This window comes from Cetorhinus maximus, chromosome 11 (genome assembly GCF_964194155.1).
Source record: "Cetorhinus maximus chromosome 11, sCetMax3.hap1.1, whole genome shotgun sequence".
Taxonomy (NCBI): Eukaryota; Metazoa; Chordata; class Chondrichthyes; order Lamniformes; family Cetorhinidae; genus Cetorhinus; species Cetorhinus maximus.
Window position 1 is genome coordinate 90,936,084 of NC_135889.1, and position 18,333 is coordinate 90,954,416.

The 18,333-nt window shown below is 39.2% G+C and overlaps 1 protein-coding gene across 3 annotated transcripts in view; it reads left to right on the plus strand.

Moving 5' to 3' along the window:
* mgat5 (alpha-1,6-mannosylglycoprotein 6-beta-N-acetylglucosaminyltransferase) overlaps positions 1 to 18,333 on the plus strand; it is a 106,145-nt gene that overhangs the window by 19,305 nt on the left and 68,507 nt on the right. For all 3 annotated transcript variants that reach the window (XM_078552408.1, XM_078552407.1, XM_078552409.1), the window contains exons 3-7: positions 3,738 to 3,908; positions 6,890 to 6,966; positions 13,779 to 13,868; positions 15,099 to 15,170; positions 16,912 to 17,070. In XM_078552408.1, the coding sequence (XP_078408534.1) occupies positions 3,738 to 3,908; positions 6,890 to 6,966; positions 13,779 to 13,868; positions 15,099 to 15,170; positions 16,912 to 17,070 (569 nt within the window). The remainder of the gene's footprint in view (positions 1 to 3,737; positions 3,909 to 6,889; positions 6,967 to 13,778; positions 13,869 to 15,098; positions 15,171 to 16,911; positions 17,071 to 18,333) is intronic.

An 18,333-nucleotide genomic window follows, 5' to 3' on the forward strand; every position in this document is an offset into this window, starting at 1 on the left:
ACGCCACAAAATTTCACATTTTTAAACAAAACACAAACTTTATTGTATATAGAACAAATTAAACAAAGCAAATTTGATTAAGTTAACTATAGCTTATACCCATATGTGCTATGCCCTTAAATTTATTTATTTCTTCTCACAAGAATTCTATTGTATGTTGCAATATCTTAAAGATATTTACTTGTGTAGGGACCATCCAAAGTATGTCACAGTCCTCTGGAAACTACTTTAATTCTCCTCAGTTCCAGATATTCTCTGAGGTAAAACTTTCATTTATCATCTCTTGACTGTGGATGCCTCAGTTCCTTGTTCTGATTACTTGCTCGATACTTCCAAGATAATCTGCTGGTTACTTTCTTTTGCCAGAAGACCCTGTGAGGACCACTGTAGATTTTTCCACTAGTTTTAAACTAGGCAATCTAGCTTCTTTTCCCTTATGAAATCCAAACTGAGATTAAGCCCTAGCCATATCATGTGGCAAATGAAGAAGTTAGGTTTTTCTCTGCTTACAGCACAGGCCTACCTAACTGTCATATACTTTGCCTATCTTCTCTCAATGAACTGCAACACACACACAATCCAAGCTGCAACTAAAAAAAACTTCTCTCAGCAAGCACCCATATAAATTGAAACCAGAGAATCTCCCTAAGCTCCACCCAACTCCATGATGACGTGGCATGCTCTGGAATGTCCTCGAAAAGGCCTTAAGGTTAAGTATCCCTCAATTACAATTTCTTCTTTGACCTAGAGAAATAAATCAATTTTACAACTCTTCAGTGTTCACCAATGCTTTTAAACCAATTTGGCTCTAACTCGCAAAACATGCACACCTCTCTGGACTGCCCTTACAGCAAGGATTTTAGATGTCATGTCTCAGTTCTTTAGTTAAGTAAGCCCACCCAAGTAAGTTTTATATCTTGCCTTTTCTAGCTATTAACCTTTCATGGCCCCAACCTTTTTAAGTGCAATAAACTTCAAGCCTGTCTGAATTGTGTTTACTTCATGGTTGCTTTTACCAGTTCCTCAATTATATACCCTCATTTTCTACAGTTAAAATTTAAATTCTTAAAATTAAAAGTTTTATATTCTAAAACACGTGAACCAAATACCATAGATATTTGTAACACTTGCCTCTGCTGTTGTTTAGTTCATTGAACAAGGATCTTTTTAGCTGTGTACCTATTAGTACAGAGGAGTGTTGCTTTTATTATTACATTGAATCACCTCATTCTATTACAGTAAATTTTGTATTATATTGATGAACTATCTATTTCACTTGCAGGATGGTTCCAACACATGTTTTGCATCAATTTGACATGTTCTGCCCTGCAACTTGTAAATCCTCCATTCTGACAGCATCCAAGACTGAAGCATTCAGTAGCAGTTGGGTAGCATGTTCTAATTTCAGATGCATCATGCAAAGGATGGTGAATGGCACACAACTATGGAGTCAGTTGCTAGGGCAGATTTCCTAATCTTACTCTGGCGTTTTGATCAGGACTGATGAGACATATCTGATGACAAGTTTTTCTACAATTAATTTGTGAAAACTAATATTGATCACAGTATGATTTATACACTTTCTAGCACTTAAGTAAAATCTTAATTTCATGATTTTGGTACTTTGGGACTTCTAGATATGCTGTGCTATTAAAAAAGTAAACATGTTGTTACCTTGTTAATATTAAATGGGTATATATTCTTTAGGGGTTTCAGAAAAGATTGCAAGAAGTCAGTGATTTTGATTGCAATGCTTGGCAAGGATTTTCTTAGCTACATTTGAAATGAGCTCATTTTATTTCTGTTTGATATAGGGATCTGTAGTCATTAATCTACAGTATTGTTTTGTAGAAAAAATAAATATATTCTGGAGGTGATCCTGTACTAGTTATGAAGGAGGAGAAGCTGAGGTGAAAATGTTTTTGTCCAATATGAACTTATAATTTGCTGTAGCTTATGTGGTAATTAGTCTTTAAAACAGTGAAATTGTTTTGAATTTAATACTGGCTCATGTGTGCTTTTTTTTGAAACTGAAGGAAATTTTTGCATAATGTGGACTGGTTGTAACTGAGGGCATGTAGTTAACCTTTACTTCTGTCTTGGCTTGCAGGGAGTATATGTCCAATGAGGATTTTTGCTGCTTCCTTCCTAAGATAGCATACCAAGCATGAGTATGGGGGTGAAAGAAATGGGTAATGTAGACTGAGGAATTGGAGCGCTTTGTGAACAGGGTACTTTGTGAACTGTGTGCTAAGTCAAGAATTTGATGAAAGGGGGATCTCACTGGTAAATATTTCTCAAGCTATAATTTATATTAACAGCTAGAATCTGACTTAGAACATTAAAACTGCAAAAGAAACTGCAACCCAGTTAACAGAAACTGCCTGCCAGTGGCAGTTATGTGTCAATCAGCTGCAAGTGGACGCCTGAATAAGTGTTAACTACTGTAGCAATAAGCTTACTTGGCAGCTGTAACTTGAATGTGAGTTATATAAACTCTATATAAGAAGGCAGTATTTGCTACCATACAGAGTGGAGAAGCACTAAGTGCTTCATGATCCAAGTGCTAAGTCAGGAATTTGGTGCAAGTGGGAATTTGATGCAGAGGGGAAAAGAAGTGCTGTTTTCAATTCTTTTGTTTCCTTCCAATAGCTGATGGTTGTTTTTATTTGTTTCCAAGCTGGGAGGCTCTCACTAGCTATTAATTTAGTTAACTAAATTAGTAACTAGTTAAATAAGGTTAGATCAACATGGCAGAGCAGGTGGTGTGCCATGTCTGCACCATGCTTTGAAATCTATCACTTTTTTAACTATCCAGCAGAAGTCAAGGTAAAGGCAAATTGTCACAAATTGCTGCTGGTAAAACTGATGTAGGAACATACATCAATTAACAATTCCACATATTGAGGAAATTCTGTGCCTCTATATACTTAGTGCAAATATTGATTCCTAACATTATCTATTGTACTGCAGTCGGTGTGACATTAGTTTTTTATGGTGATGGTTTTGCTGCTTGCCAATTTCAAATCACTCAAATATTGGTGAACTTAACTAATAGTTATGTCAAGAATAGTATTGCATTACTGCTGATAATGCTATAAAATTTGGTTATTACATAGTATTGCATCTCACTTTATCTCAATTGAGAATTTGCTTGTGGGTCTTGAATTTAATAGCCCACATTTGACCTATTCAACACCATTACTCTTAATTAGATTATAATTTCATAATCAAGGTTTTGACTTCAATCTGGTTGGTCTCTGACTTATACATCGGTATGAGTTGAAGTAAGAAGAAAATTTTGTTTCTGTAAAATCTCAATTAAGGTTTTTTCAAATGTCTTGCTGACCGGTATGTTAAATATCACCAAATATTTACCGAAATAAATAAGTAAATAAGGCCAGTATTTATTTTACTGCTATGCTAGCTGCATTACGTGATCCTTTCTCCTCAATTAGAAGTTTGGAACATACCTCATTGTGCACAAGAATGCAGATTAAAACCCAGAATACTTAGTGAGACTTTCGCAAATAGGCGCGATGCTTGGCAAACAAGGTAACTCTGTATTAGTATTAAAATCGACTTAAACTTTCCCTGGAAGTACTGAGCATTTTCTTTTCCTTCTGCTCTAGATCACATGACCCTATAATTGTGAAAAAAGTAGAGATTTGTTCATATAACTGGGTCAAATTTGCTAACAAATGTTACAGAAATTACCTGTATAAAATATTTTCCAGATTTGAAGAAGACATTGGCTGTCCTCCTTGACAACATTTTGCAGCGCCTTGGAAAATTGGAGTCTAAAGTGGACAATCTGATGATTTCAAATGGGACAGGAATAAATTCTACTAATGCTACTACTACTGTGAGCCCCAGCTCTGGCACTGTTGAAAAAGTTAATGTGGCAGGTAAGTATATAATAAACAAAAATATGCTGGAAAAACTCAACAGGTCTGACAAAATCTGGAGAGAAGGACAGAGTTAAGGTTTCGAGTTCTAATGACTCTTCAAGTATATAATCTTTTTGTATATAAACCCTTTGCACTGCACAGCACTTAGGCCAAAATCTTCCGTTTGGCGTGCAGGGGCTGGAAAATTTCTCCTTAATTTCCTTGAATAGGAAGTAGCCAAAAATAAAATCCTAAAATATTAGAACATAGGAGTAGGCCATTCGGCCCCGTTAGCCTTTGAAGGGCTTTTTGAAGTCCTCCTTGACCAATGTGCATTTTTTTTTTTAAATTCTCAGATTTTTTCCCTCCTTGATAAATTCACTCCATTTCCCTGCTCCTCCCCTTCAATGCTCATTTGCATTCATGTATCTCAGGACCAGAGAAGTACACTAGAACAGCACAATCCAACACTGGCCTGCCTCTGGAGAAAGTACTGTAACTTGAATAGATTATAAAATGAGCCTTGTGACTTCCTAATTGGGGTGCCCTGAAGAACCAGCACCTGGAAGTGAAATATTAGCCCATATCTCCCAGTCAGTGGTAGAGAAAGTGCACCTGCTGACTGCAATTTAATCTGTCCATTTACCATTTTACAGCGGAGCCTTTGCACCTCTGGTGCCAGTTCCATCAAGGGTGCAGTGATGAACATATTCAGGAGGCCAAGTGGCAAGTATAATTTTCGCGAAGCCATGCCCCTTTTTTGTCATGAACTGAAGACACGCCCCTTAAGGTCTGTCTGATTTAAATACTGTTATCACCCCCCACGTTGCAGAGCCTCACTGCCCCGCCCCCAAAAATGCTCAACCATCTGATCTCCCACTCCCCCATGGTACTCCAACCACACCCCCCACGACAGTGCTGTCCCTCCATCCTTGCACTCCCCGACATTGCTGACTCTTCCGACAATGCTGATTCTTCCGACATCAGCTGGATAAGAGCCAGGGATTATGGAAGGTGATTTGGAAGGGAGGGGGTAAGCACTGTCTGTAGGGCTGGGGAAAGCTGGGATGAGTGTTGGCTGGAGGGGAATTGAACCGGGAGGCGGAATGGGGGTAAACATTGCTGAGGGGTGGAAAGGTGATCCATGACATGGGTGTGGGGGTGAACATTGTTGGGGGCATTTTGAGCCTCAGTGTCAGGACAGGGCTGGACATTATTGTGATGGGTTGAATATTGTTGTGGTTTGACAATCCAGCTGATTTACTTAGAGCTGCACTGCTCAGCAGGCTTTACACCTGCTGTAAGAAGCTCTAAGTAAATTACTGTAAAAACCAGCATAAGCATAGGGCAAACAACCCAAATTTCCGTGGTTCTGGCCATCTGATCCCAATGTCATAGGGAATAGTGCAGCAATCCGGGCAGGGTAAAACTGGCAACCAGACCTTTTAACTTCCCAGGTAAGTATTATGTTTGTGCGCTTGTCGGGGCTTCCTCAGGCTCCTGAGGTTCATCAGCAGCTTAAATTGAATCATTCACTGCCCCAGCTATCGGAAGATTCAAGCCATTGTATTTTTAGCAGGGGGGTTGGGATTGTGGTGGTAAGGAAGAGGGAGGGATCTTTCTAACAGGGAGTCAGACTTGAGGTAAGTTAATCAGTTAGAAGTTTTGTGTGACATTGTGAAATTTCATAAATTACTTTTGAAACTTCATGAAGGGTTAATAAAAATATTTTAGGATATTTTACTCTGAATAACTAAATGTTCCACCATCCATGACTGGGCGCAACAAAACTGTCCTTGTGCAACTTTCTGCCTGCTTGCACCTTGTCATAAATTTTAAAGATGGTGGAAAGCAATATATCACTTTATCACCGTGACTAAACATTTAATTTTTAAAATGTTCTATAAAGACTTGCCCTTTGCGCATAGTATTATCTACCTTTTTAAAGGCTTAATCTAAAATTCCTTTAGTTTCAACTGAATCTGTTCTTCCTTGTATTAGCTCTTTCCTTCTAACTTGGTACATGTGGCTTGGCTATGTATGTTTGGTTGGAACTGTTTTGGAGCTTCTGTTTTCTTAAATGTTCAATTTGTAAACAATTGTTTGTCATCTAGCTTGGTACGTTTTTGTTTGTTTTTGCTTTCTTAATTTTTAAAATTGCTTATCAGCAAATTTAGCTGGGTTTTCGAGCTTATTATTTTTCTTGTTTTACTGCTGAAAACAAAAGCTAAATAACATCTTAAAAAATACAAGTTTTTACATTAGCCTGAAAATTATCTTAATGTTCCTTGCTAATGCTTTGTACCTTTTTAACCCTATTTGGATCATTGTTGTGTTAATCCTGAAGACATGCCTACATTTCCATGTAGAATCCAAAGGATGCTTCAGAAATCTGGGGGGAAAGAAACAGCTAATGCTGGCAATAGTAAAATTGAGGAAAACTTGAAATGCACTGAAGGTCCCCATCATTCCCTTTCAAATTCTGGCTAATGTGATATGCTTCCAAAATTTTCTGTTTCTGAAACAAAAAGACTGATGTAACTGGTCGAAATTTGGGTTGTGTTAAATTATGACCCATAACATTTGATTTCATTTGCTATATTTTCACAATATTCAGAAATGTTTCTCATCCTGTCCATATTAATTCAAGTATTTATCCTTTAATTGCCCTAGGGCACTGAAAATGTACTTCCATTATGTTAATGTGTTGATTACAGTTGCCATGGTAATTATGGTAGCTACAGATTCAGGGCTAACAGAGCTACAGCTAATTGTGCTTAATGTTTGTGTTCTATTTTATCATCCATTTCTAGATTGGTGCCTTACTTATATATATTTGCAATAACCCATGCAGCGATGTATTCTCTCAGATTTGCTATTGCATGCGAAAGTCAGTTGTGATGATGAGTTATATTACAATAGGTCATTCAGTAGATGTTAACTTATCTTTCAACCCCTTCCGTAGTTTGAATTGCGTGAGGCCTTTTTTCTCTCTGCAGATCTAATTAATGGAGCCCAGGAACAGTGTGAATTGCCTCCTATGGATGGCTTCCCTCACTGTGAAAGCAAATTGAAGGTAAAACCAAATTTACTTGGATAATTTTTAAGTTCTATTTTTAACATTTTATTTTTTACATTTGCAGATAATATTTTCTCCATTTGTTTCCTTCCCCATGACCCCCCCTCCCCCCCTCACCACCCCCAAATATCACCTTACTTGTATTGGTTTGGATAAACCTCCTTGGGTGCCCCATGGGTTCCTTAAATACTTTCTCATCCGAGCATTAGCCAACTTAGCACAGGCGCAGGGGTCTGAACCTGAAATATACCTGTTTGGTTCCTCGAGAGATGAAAAACTGAGGAAAGCTGATTAGGGGAGGGCATTCGCCATTCAGGTTTTATACTTACACTGAGATTATTTTTGTTCTCTCCCTCTTCTTCCCGCAATGGATTAACTTTAGTAATTGTACACAGATGATGACCACAAGTTAAGGGAGACTTCATTTAAATTCAGCCTCTCCGTGCATGGGGTCATAAAAGTTGTCTTTATTGATATCCTTCATGTACTGATATAATCTCATCTTTTTATGAGAGGATGAGGTGGAGAGATCAAAAGACTGTTCAAACATTTTGATGATGAGGTGTATTCCACACTTTAATCCTTACCATAACACATCAAAATAATCCCTGAGGGTGGGCTTTCAATTTTTCCTTTTTGAGTGGAGTGTTTGAGATTTTGGTTACTATGTTAGAATTTCTGCAGTTTTGTAAAGATTTTTTCTGCTGGAGTTCATTTATTGTGTATGATCATTGGGGGAGAAAATATATATTGCACATTTTTAAATGTAGATTAGCCTTCACTGTTGCAAAGGGCCAGAATGAATTCGGCCCATCTTGTCTACACCAGCTCTCCGAATGAGTATTATGGCTCAGTGCCATTCTCCTGTCTTTTCCCCATAACCCTGCATTGATTCTATTTAAATAACCGTCTAATGCCCTCTTGAATATCCTCGATTGAACCTGCCTCCATCACACTTCCAGGTTGTGCATTCCAGACCCAAACCACTCTGTGAACAAGTTTTTTTTTCTCTCTCATTACTTTTGCTACTTTTGAAAATTGCTTTAAATCTGTGCCCTTTCATTCTCAATCCTTTCATGAGCACGAACAGTTTCCCCTATCTACTTGGTCCAGACCCCTTATGATTTTGAACATCTATCAAATCTCCTCTTGGCCGCCTTGTCTCCAAAGAGAACAGTTGCAACTTCTCCAACCTATCTTCATAACTGAAGTTTCTCATCCCTAGAGCCATTTTTGTAAACCTCTTCTGTACTCCAATGCATTCACATACTTCCTAAAGTGTGACACCCAGAACTGTACATAGTACTCCAGCTGAGGCCTAACTAGTGTCCTATACAAGTTCAGCATAACCTCCTTGCTCTTGTACTCTATGCCTCTATTAATAAAGCCTAGGATACTGTATGCTGCTTTAACTGCTCTCCACTTGCCCTGACACCTTTAATGACTAATGCACATATACACCCAGGTCCTTCTACTCCCGTACACCCTTTAGAGTAGTGTCCTTTATATTTTGTCTCCCTGTTCTTCCTACCAAAATGAATCACCTCACACTTCTCCGCATAGAACTTCATCTGCCCCCTATCTGCCCACTCCACCAATTTGTCTGTCCTTTTGAAGTTCTACACTGTCCTTGTCACAGTTTACAATGCTTCCAAGTTTTGTATCATCTGCAAACTTTGAAATTGTCCCCTGCACACCAAGATCTAGATCATTAATATATATCAGGAAAAGCAAGGGTCCCAATACTGACCCCTGGGGAACCCCATTACAAACCTTCCTCCAGCCCGAAAGTATCCATTGACCATTACCCTCTGTTTCCTATTACTCGGCCAATTTTGTATCCATAGTGCTGCTGTCCTTTTATTCCAGTCTTGCCCTACCCTGAGCCAGGTCTCTGTTATCGTCACAATAACACAATTCCACACGGCAATCTGCACCTGTAGCTCGCCAATCTTACTATACTCAGTGCATTCACATACATGCAGTATAACCCTGATTTAGATTTCATTACTTTCTCCCTTACTCTGACCATTAACTTACTACTCTCTATTCTATTGCTATCTGTCTCTCCCTGTATTTTGTGCACCTTGGTATTATTCTCTAATAATCTCTCCTGATTCCCACACCCCTGTTAGTTTAAAGCCCCCCACCCAACACCACAAGCAAAACGTCCCGCAAAGAGCTCAGCCCCGGCCTTGTTCAGTGCAACCGGTCTGGCTTATACAAGTGCCATCTCCCCCAAAGCTAAAGTTAAAAGATGTTGCAGTGTTAAGTTGACTTGGCCAGTCACTGTAGCCGCAATCGATCGTGCCAATAGAATGCTAAACTACATAACCGAGGCGGAGTATAAATCTGACGATTGTGCTTAAAATATAGTGTTTCAGCTGAACATATCCAAGTACCGTGACCACATCTGTGCACTCTAGAGGTGGTACAGAGTAGAGCCACAAGATTGATAACTCTCATCCAAAAGAAAGCAAGAACTTGGAAGACACTTAGAAATACTAATTGCCATTGGCAGATGAAGTTCAATGCGGAGAAGTGTGAGGTGATTCATTTTGGTAGGAAGAACATGGAGAGACAATCATTCACTCTGTTGTGCCTGTACTGGCTGTTTGACCTGCCCAATTTAGTCTCCAATTTTTCCCCCCTTTTTTCCCTCCTTCAATTACACAATTGACTTTTAAAATGTTATATTGAATCTTCTTCCGCCACCCTTTCAGACAACATGTTCCAAATCTTAATCATCCGTGTAGAAAAAAAAATTCTCATTTATCCTCTAGTTCTTTTGTCAATTATTTTAAATATATGATCTCTGATTACTGATCCACTTGACAGAGGAAAGAGTTTCCCTCCCTCGCTTTATCAGAGCCTTTGTTAGGTCACCCATTAACCTTCTCAGTTTGAAGGAAAACAATTTGTTTCTCCAACCTCTCCACATAAGTGAACTTGCTCATCCCTGGTACCATCCTGGTAACCCTCCTCTATACCAACTCAAGAGTCTTGGCATCCTTCCTGAAAACTGGTGTACAGAATTCTATACAATTTTCAAGCTGGGGCCTTAGCAATCATCTGCAAAGGTTTAGAATTACTACTTTGTCCTTGTATTCAATGTCCTTATTTATAAGGGCAGTTTCACCTTGTCCTGTCACCTTCAAAGATTTGGGAATATGTATCTCTAGGTCCCTCTCCTTATGTACCTGCACCTTCAAAATAGTGTTTAGATTATATTGCCTTTCCATGTTGTTCCTCCTAAAGTCCATCACTTCTCACTTATCCACATTAAATTGCATCTGTCATGTGTCTGCCCATTTGCACCAGTCTTGCAATGTCCTCCTGAGGTCTGTTACTATCCTGGCCACAATTTACTATGTTGTCAAGTTTTGTATCATCTACAAACTTAAAAATTGTACCCCCTACACCCAAGTCCGGATCATTTTATATGAAACAAAAAAGCAATAGACCCGATACTGACTCCAGGGGACCCCATTTCATACTTCTCTCCAATCAGGAAAAACGTCCATTCACCATACTCTCTGCTCCCATTCCTTAGTCAGTTGTATACCCAAGTTACCACAGTTCCTTTAATCCCATGAGATTCTATTTTCCAAATGAACCTGTACATGGGGCAGAATCTTCTGCCTGTCGGGTGGGCCGGTTGGGAGCGGGCACGGTGGGTCGCAGAGCCGATCACGGCCCACGATCGGCTGTGTGCTGCCATTTTACATAGCCTTAATTGACCCGCCCAGTGTGACGTGCGTCCGGTAGCGCTTAACGCTACATGTGCGGGCAGGGGGAGATGGAATAGTCGGGGCCTGTGCTCTTCCACGCATGTGCATGAAAGAGCGCAGAAACCTCCAAGGCTTGGAGCTGCCTCGGAGATTAAGTTCAGATTTAAAGTTTAAAATAAGGAAAGTTAGAAATCATTTACACATGTTCCTCATATGACAGTGTCACATGAGCTGGGACAGGTTTATGAAATGTTTAAAAAATATTTATTAATTTAAGAAAACCTCCATGAAACCTCACCCAGCCCGTGGATGAGGTTTCATGAAAAACGCGAAGGCCGCTTGGGCTCTTCGCCTGCCCGCCAATCTTAAGGTTCGATTGGCAGCCCTGTTAATTATTTAAATTGGTTTTTAAATGGCCTTAACAGGCCTTTGACAGTTCGGGGGGCGCGCCCGCCAAATGGAAGATCGGAATGATGCGCGGTGATGTTGGGTGCACACCCAACGTCACTGCGCGTCATTTTACGCGTCGGCCCGCACGCGGATAGGAAAATTCTCCCTAAGTTATTTTATTGAAGCCTTTTAAAAGTCCATGTATACATCTACTGCAATATCACCACCTGGAAGTTCCCCTCCAGGTTGCTCACTGTCCTGACTTGGAAATGTATCACCGCTCCTTCACTGTCATTGGGTCAAAATCCTGGAACTCCCTTCCTAACAGCACAATGGGTGTACCTATATCACGTGGACTGCAGCAGTTCAAGAAGGCAGCTCACCACCACCTTCTCAAGGGTAACTAGGGATGGGCAATAAATGCTGACCCAGCCAGCAAAGCCCACACCCTGTGAATGAATAAAAATAAAACCTTCATCAAGATTCTCCAATAATTCATCAAATAAGCCTATTCCCTTTTCCCTGGCTGTGTTCCTCTTCTATAAACCATACCTTGTAGCATCCCCTGGTTCTGACAAAGGTCATCAGGCTGAAATACTAACCACCTTATCCAAAAATGGTGCCTAATTGTTGTGTTTCCAGCATTGTTTTTGTTGTTTCATACTTCAAACATCTGTAGCATTTTGCTTTTTGTTTAACCACAAAATTTGTTATGCCCATGTTATATAACCATATCATATTCATAACTTCTAAAATAAGAAATTTATTCAAATTGGAATCTTTGAATAGACTTAAATGGACAATGTGCTCCAAGATTGCTGCTGGTGGCAGATGACATGGTCTGTGTGTTAAAGGAACAGTCTGGCTTTGTCTTTAAAGACAAATTCCAGACCAAAAGGTGTTAGTGGCATACATCCCAAAAGACCATCCGGAATTTGAAAAGCAATGTATTAACTGTTTTAACCTAACGTCAGTCTCTTAAATTAATGGGACAGTAATCCGGAAACACTAAAGCAAGATGTGTCTCATCAATTTAAGAACATTGTCATATTTGGTAAAGAAACCACAATTGTGAGGAGTCACATGATGGAGCAACCGTGTTTGTAGTTTTGAATCTTTAAATAAGAAATGCTATCTGCAAAAGAGACACAAAAGGTGGTAACATCTTTCAAAACAAGACTTCCAGCTGTACTTTCCTTGAGTGTTTGTGTGAGATTCTGAGAGTGGTTGCCGTAGCATTCAATTTTGGAGTGAATGTGTTCTTATTTTAATTATTTTTATTTAAACTCTCAAAGCCTTCTGCTGATTTATTCAGATCATCCACACACACTGGTTAAAATAACCACAAACACATCTCCAAACCACTGACTTCATGGATAGTTTGGAAGGGGGCAGGGATTTCACCAGTTCTCTCTCGCCCTGTCCCTCATATTGTATATATTTGGAAATTGTATGTTATTGACATTCCCTCAAATGTGTAACCAGGATGACTAGAATAAATAGTAAATGAATAACTAGATAATTTCAGGTAGCAGTGGCCAGATACTAGGAGGATTATTGTGATCATCTATGAATAGCATTGAGAGATGTTGTGCACCTACTTAACACCTCAGCACCTCAGTTTAATATCATGTTTGAAAGATGACAGCCCTGACAGTGCAGTACATTCACTGGTGCTACACTAGAGCAGCACCAAGGATTGTGTTCCAAGTCTGTGGTGGGATTTGAAAACTGAACTTTTGACTCAACAGAAGAATTCTGAAGTAATACTGGAAAAACTATGGCATTTCAACCTCCGTAAGAAAATAACATATTCTGGAATTACCCATTTATACATCATACATATGATTTTAAATTAAACTGCAAGAGTAGGACAGAATAGTTCAATCAGCAAATACAGGCAGTCCTCAACTTGATGATGTTCGAGTTACAATGAACGGCCCTTATGATGTTTATAAATTGACACCCTGTTTTTACTCACATCAGTTTTGACTTTACGATGCAATGCCAGCAAACCAGTCTAAATGTTCATGTGTGCATCGACGCTATGCTGCTTATCTCCCTGGTTTGGCGCTCAGTTGCTGTTCTGATGCCATTTAGTACTGTACTATATTTCAATCTGTATTTTTAACTTGTGCTTTGTCAATATTATCATCTACAACATAAATATATTAATGTTACTATATTACTTGTCTATTGATTACAAAATTCTGGGCTATTTTGGTGAAAATAGGGTAGTGGGCCTTAGTTTAGGAGCAAATCCCCCATTAAAACATTGTTCTTATGGAAAAATCAGTTCCAAGTTATGATGTTTTGATTTAAGGTGCGGTTTTCAGGAACCAGTCATGTCATAATTCCGAAGACTGCCTGTAACAAATTTAGGAATTTGTGAATGTGCTAATCAGTCAGGAATACTTGAGTGATCAAATATGCAAGGTTGACTTCCTAGCAGAATAAATAGAGGCAAAAACACTTCTCAAGAAAAGCTGGATGTTGGGAGGTTAAGGCTCTTTAGATATGGTTCTATGGCCATATCATATCTTGTGACTAGTAAATAATCTAACATTTAACAGAACTGAAAGATATGATTTGCAGAACAAAAATAATTTGGTTCATAAATTCTTCACTGAATATATTTATTCTACGTACAGGTTAAACTTGTGTATTTATTATATTTTTTGTTTTCAGTGGATGAAGACTATGTGGCGGTCAGATCCTTGCTATGCCAGCTATGGTGTGGATGGGTCCATATGCTCATTTTTTATTTACCTCAGTGAGGTCAGTGGAAGTATGCTTAAATTAAGTAAAATGTGGCTTTTGTTCTCTTTTTTTCCTTCTGTAACTAGTGGGGTGCCACAGGGTTCGGTCCTTGGGCCCCAACTATTTACAATCTATAGTAATGACTTGGATTCAGGGATAGAAGTTACTATTGCTAAATTTGCAGATGACATCAAAATAGGTGGGAAAGTAAGTTGCAATTAAGAAATTTACAAATGGATATGGACAGGTTAGGTGAATGGGCCAAAATTTGGCAGATGGAGTTTAACGTGGATAAGTGTGAGGTTATCCATTTTGGTCTGAAGAATAAAAAGGTGACTTATTTAGATGGGGAGAAATTTCAGAATACTACAGTGCAGAGGGACCTGGGTGTCCTCGTGCATGAATCGCTGAAAGCTAGTATGCAGGCACAGCAGGTAATAAAGAAGGCAAATGGAATTTTGACATTTATTACTAAGGGAATCAAGTATAAAAATAAGGAAGTGTTGTTGCAACTGTACAAGGCATTGGTGAGACCACACCTGGAGTACTCTGCACAGTTTTGGTCCCCTTGAGGAAGGATGGAGTTGCATTGGAGGCGGTTCAGAGGAGGTTCACTAGATTGATTCCAGAGATGTGGGCCTTGACTTATGAGGAGAGATTGAGCAGTTTAGGCCTATACTCGCTAGAATTTAGAAGGATGAGAGGAGATCTAATTGAGGTATATAAGATGCTAAAGGGGATAGACAAAGTGGACGTGGAGTGGATGTTTCCCCTTGTGGGAAGGAGGAAAATGTATAAATTGTAGCATGAAATAAGTTCTATACAAAAATGAGGAAATTGTAAATGCAGGTTTTGAAAGGGAGTGAGATGTTTCTATTTTGTGTGTGTTGGAGATATTATCTTGCCACTTTGTGTGTATTACCTCCATTATTGAACTTTGGTGATACATTGAACCTCTGGGTTTGTTGCAGGTATTTCACAATGCTTTGGCCTTAGTTCTTTTTTAATTGAAGAATCTTATTATCTGTTTGGTGCACTGAGAAGTTGAATGAAGCTGTACATTTGCTGCTCGCGCTGGAAATGTTTGAAGTTTGCCTTGTGGGTTATATTTAAACTAATTGCCTACTATTTACACGTGCAAATGTCTCATCCTTTAAAAATATGTTTCAAGGTATCCATTGTTAGTTTTTTTTTCTTGTTACTAAACTGTGTAGCCTTTTTTTATACGCTTATTTTCTCTGAGGATAGGTTGAAAATTGGTGTCCCCCTCTGCCATGGAGAGCAAAGAGCCCTCGGGAAGAGACAGACCAACAGAATTTGGTTAGTATTGATTAAATGGATCCAACTCGTTGACATAATGCTCTTTGCTATATTGCTGTTGTGTTGCCTGGCTGTGATGCTCACATTGGTCACTAGCAAAGAGCGCCACTTGCAGAACAAGGGCGTGATGCCAGTGTTGGAATATACTGGAAGCTGATACGTGGCTGTGGAATGGAAATTTGGCCTTCAGAGTTGTTTCAGTGTTGGTGACTGATAAAGTACTGATGACTGGGATTCAATTAAGTCTCATTTGAGAATAACTAAAATGAGAGTTAGAGGGAAGATAGTTATTTGTTAGGGGACTATAGAGAGCAGCAAGAGGAATCTAAAAATGTTTTGGCTCCATATATAGTAGTAAGTGATAGGTTTTTTTTTCTCCAAAAAATATGTGCATTAAGGAATTTATTGGAATTAAATGTATATCATTAAGGTGTACCATGAAAAACTCCAAAAGATTAATGTCTTGAAACCTTTTGAATCAAGTGGCATGCATCCAATATCCTTTAAAGAAATAAGTGAGAAAGGTATCAGAGCTTTGGTTATTTTTAGTTGCAGCCCTGTATTTATGGAATTCTCAATTCAAGAAGATAGAGAGGTGATAGAACTGATTAATACAGTTAATGGTTAAACCTCTGCATTTGACCAGCTAGTGCCTGTGGTATTGGGCAGAAGTCCAAAGTACTTTTGGTGTTCCTTATACCAGCACATCACTCAATAAGCGAAATGCTTGTATAAATTGGGCACTGAAAGGATGCCTGTTTCTTTAGTTGGATTCTTTATTGTTAAAAGGTGCAATGATAAACTCCTGCTACTGTCTTAATTCACATTCTATTCTAAGGTGATTATGTTTGAATAAGGAAATTAGTGTGACTTCATGGAGCTGTTTTGACAGCTTCTTGGATTTTTTTTAAACTACGCTGTTTGAACAGCTGAATCTTAGTGTATTCTCTTTGCATGCATCTATGGCATGTCATTATGGATATGCCCCTCTCTTGCAGACTTTATAGGGGGGTTCAGTGCAAACTTCCAAAAAGATGCATTTGCATTTTAGATTCTCCTTTAGGACTTCTTGCCATTTTTGTGTACAATAGTGTTGTTTCATATCTGGGTCTGCCTGAAGTCATCCGAAAGACACCATAACAGTTTTTTGTCCACTCCTGCAAAAGGATTTGTAAATCAGTTCCAGGATGAGAACAGCTTTCAGAAGCTCTGAAGATTACAGCTGCATTGAACTTTTATGTGACATGTGCCTTCCAGGTAGTGGTGTGATATCTCTATCTCCAGCATATCTGCCAGGGCATACTTGCTTCATGCAGATCACAAATACATTGTTTAACAGAGCCACTGATTTTTCATTTTTCAACGAGACCACACTATGAGCAATACAATAGCAGTACAGTTAGTTGTGTGTGCGCATATGAAACAGGGTAGATATCTGATTCAGTCATCGGTCAAGCATTCTGGAAAATTTTTGGAGATAGCTTTGCTGCTTTTAGTCATTGCCTGTCATAGATGGCCAACAATTTGGTTTGAAAAATTTTCATTTTTGTCATGAATCCATAGTCTGAAATTACAAGGAAAGTGTTGGAGTTTGTTAGACTTTGATATGAATTTAGTTCCTATTTTGTCACATACATACCATCAAATTCCTACAGAAGATGCTGTGAAGCTAGATAATATGTTCTGATAGGAACCATAATTAATGTAGAGTTGAATAATTAAAATATTGTCTTTATCACAGGCTGAAATTCGAACAGATTTCAATTACCTCTTTAAAATGATGTCTGCGCATGACGAATTTCGATGGATGCGATTAAGAATAAATCGAATGGCAAGTGCCTGGATAGAAGCTGTAAAATCACTTGCAGAAAAACAAAATTTAGAAATCAAACGTAAAAAGGTCAGCTCTAGAATATTGCCTGAAGGTTTTTTTATTTGTTCATGGGATGTGGATAGGGAGTTCTGAAATTTTGGACCAGTAATGATGAATGAACAGCGATATACAGCAAGTCAGGATGGCATGTAACTTAGAGGGGACCTTTCAGGTGGTGGTGTTATCATGCACCTGTTATACTTGGTCTGAGTGATAGAGGTTGCAGGTTTGAAAGGTGCTGTTGAAGGATGCTTGGTGAGTTGCTTTAGTGCATCTTGTAGATGATACACACTGCAGCCACTGTGCACCAGTGATGGATGGGGTGGGGGTGGGGAACGATGGGTTGCTTTGTCTTAGGTAGTGCCAAGCTCCTTTAATGTTGCTGGGGCTCCACTCACTCAGGCAAGTGGAGAGTATCCCATCACACCCCTGACTTGTGCTTTGTAGATGGTGGACTGCCTTGGGAAGTCAGAAGGCAAATTACTGACTGCAAAATACCCAGCCTCTGACCTGCTCTTCTAGCCACAGCAGTTTTGTGGCTGGACAGGTTAACCACCTGGTCAGTGGTGACCCCCAGAATGATGGGGGTATTCAGTGATGGTAACGCTGTTGAATGTCAAAGAGAGGTGGTTAGATTCCCTTTTATTGGAGACGGTCATTGCCTGGCACTTTCCACAAGCCTGAATGCTGTCCAAGTGTTGCTGATTCCAAGCACGGGCTTCTTCTTCACCTGAGGACTCACAAATGGAATGGCACACTGGAATCATCAGCAAACATCCCAACTTCTGACCTTTATAATGGAGGGAAGGTCATTGATCAAGTAGCTGAAGGTGATTGGGCCTAGGATACTGTCCTGGGGTTGAGATGATTGGCCTGCAACAGCCGCCATCCACCCATCCATCTTACAACTCCAATCAATGGAGAACTTTTGTCCTGATTCCCATTAACTTTCATTTTACTCTTGCGCCTTGATTCCACACTAGGTCAAATGCTGTATTGCAATTAGTTATTCTGACTTGTCACCATTGATTATTTTGAACAACATCATAAGATGACCATTGTAATTCTATTTTATTTATAATTCTATATTTCTTAAAGGGAACTACATAAGTTCTGAAGATGGCTTTCTCTTCCCAACATTGGAAGCCTTGTATCTGTGTGATCCAGTGCTCCAGAGTCCTTTTGGAATTTTCAGTTGCCAGATGAGACCACTTTGTTCCCAGAATCATTGCAAATTTTGGATTTGCTCAGTTCCCATATACCCTCAGTATAACATTTCCTATCTGATAT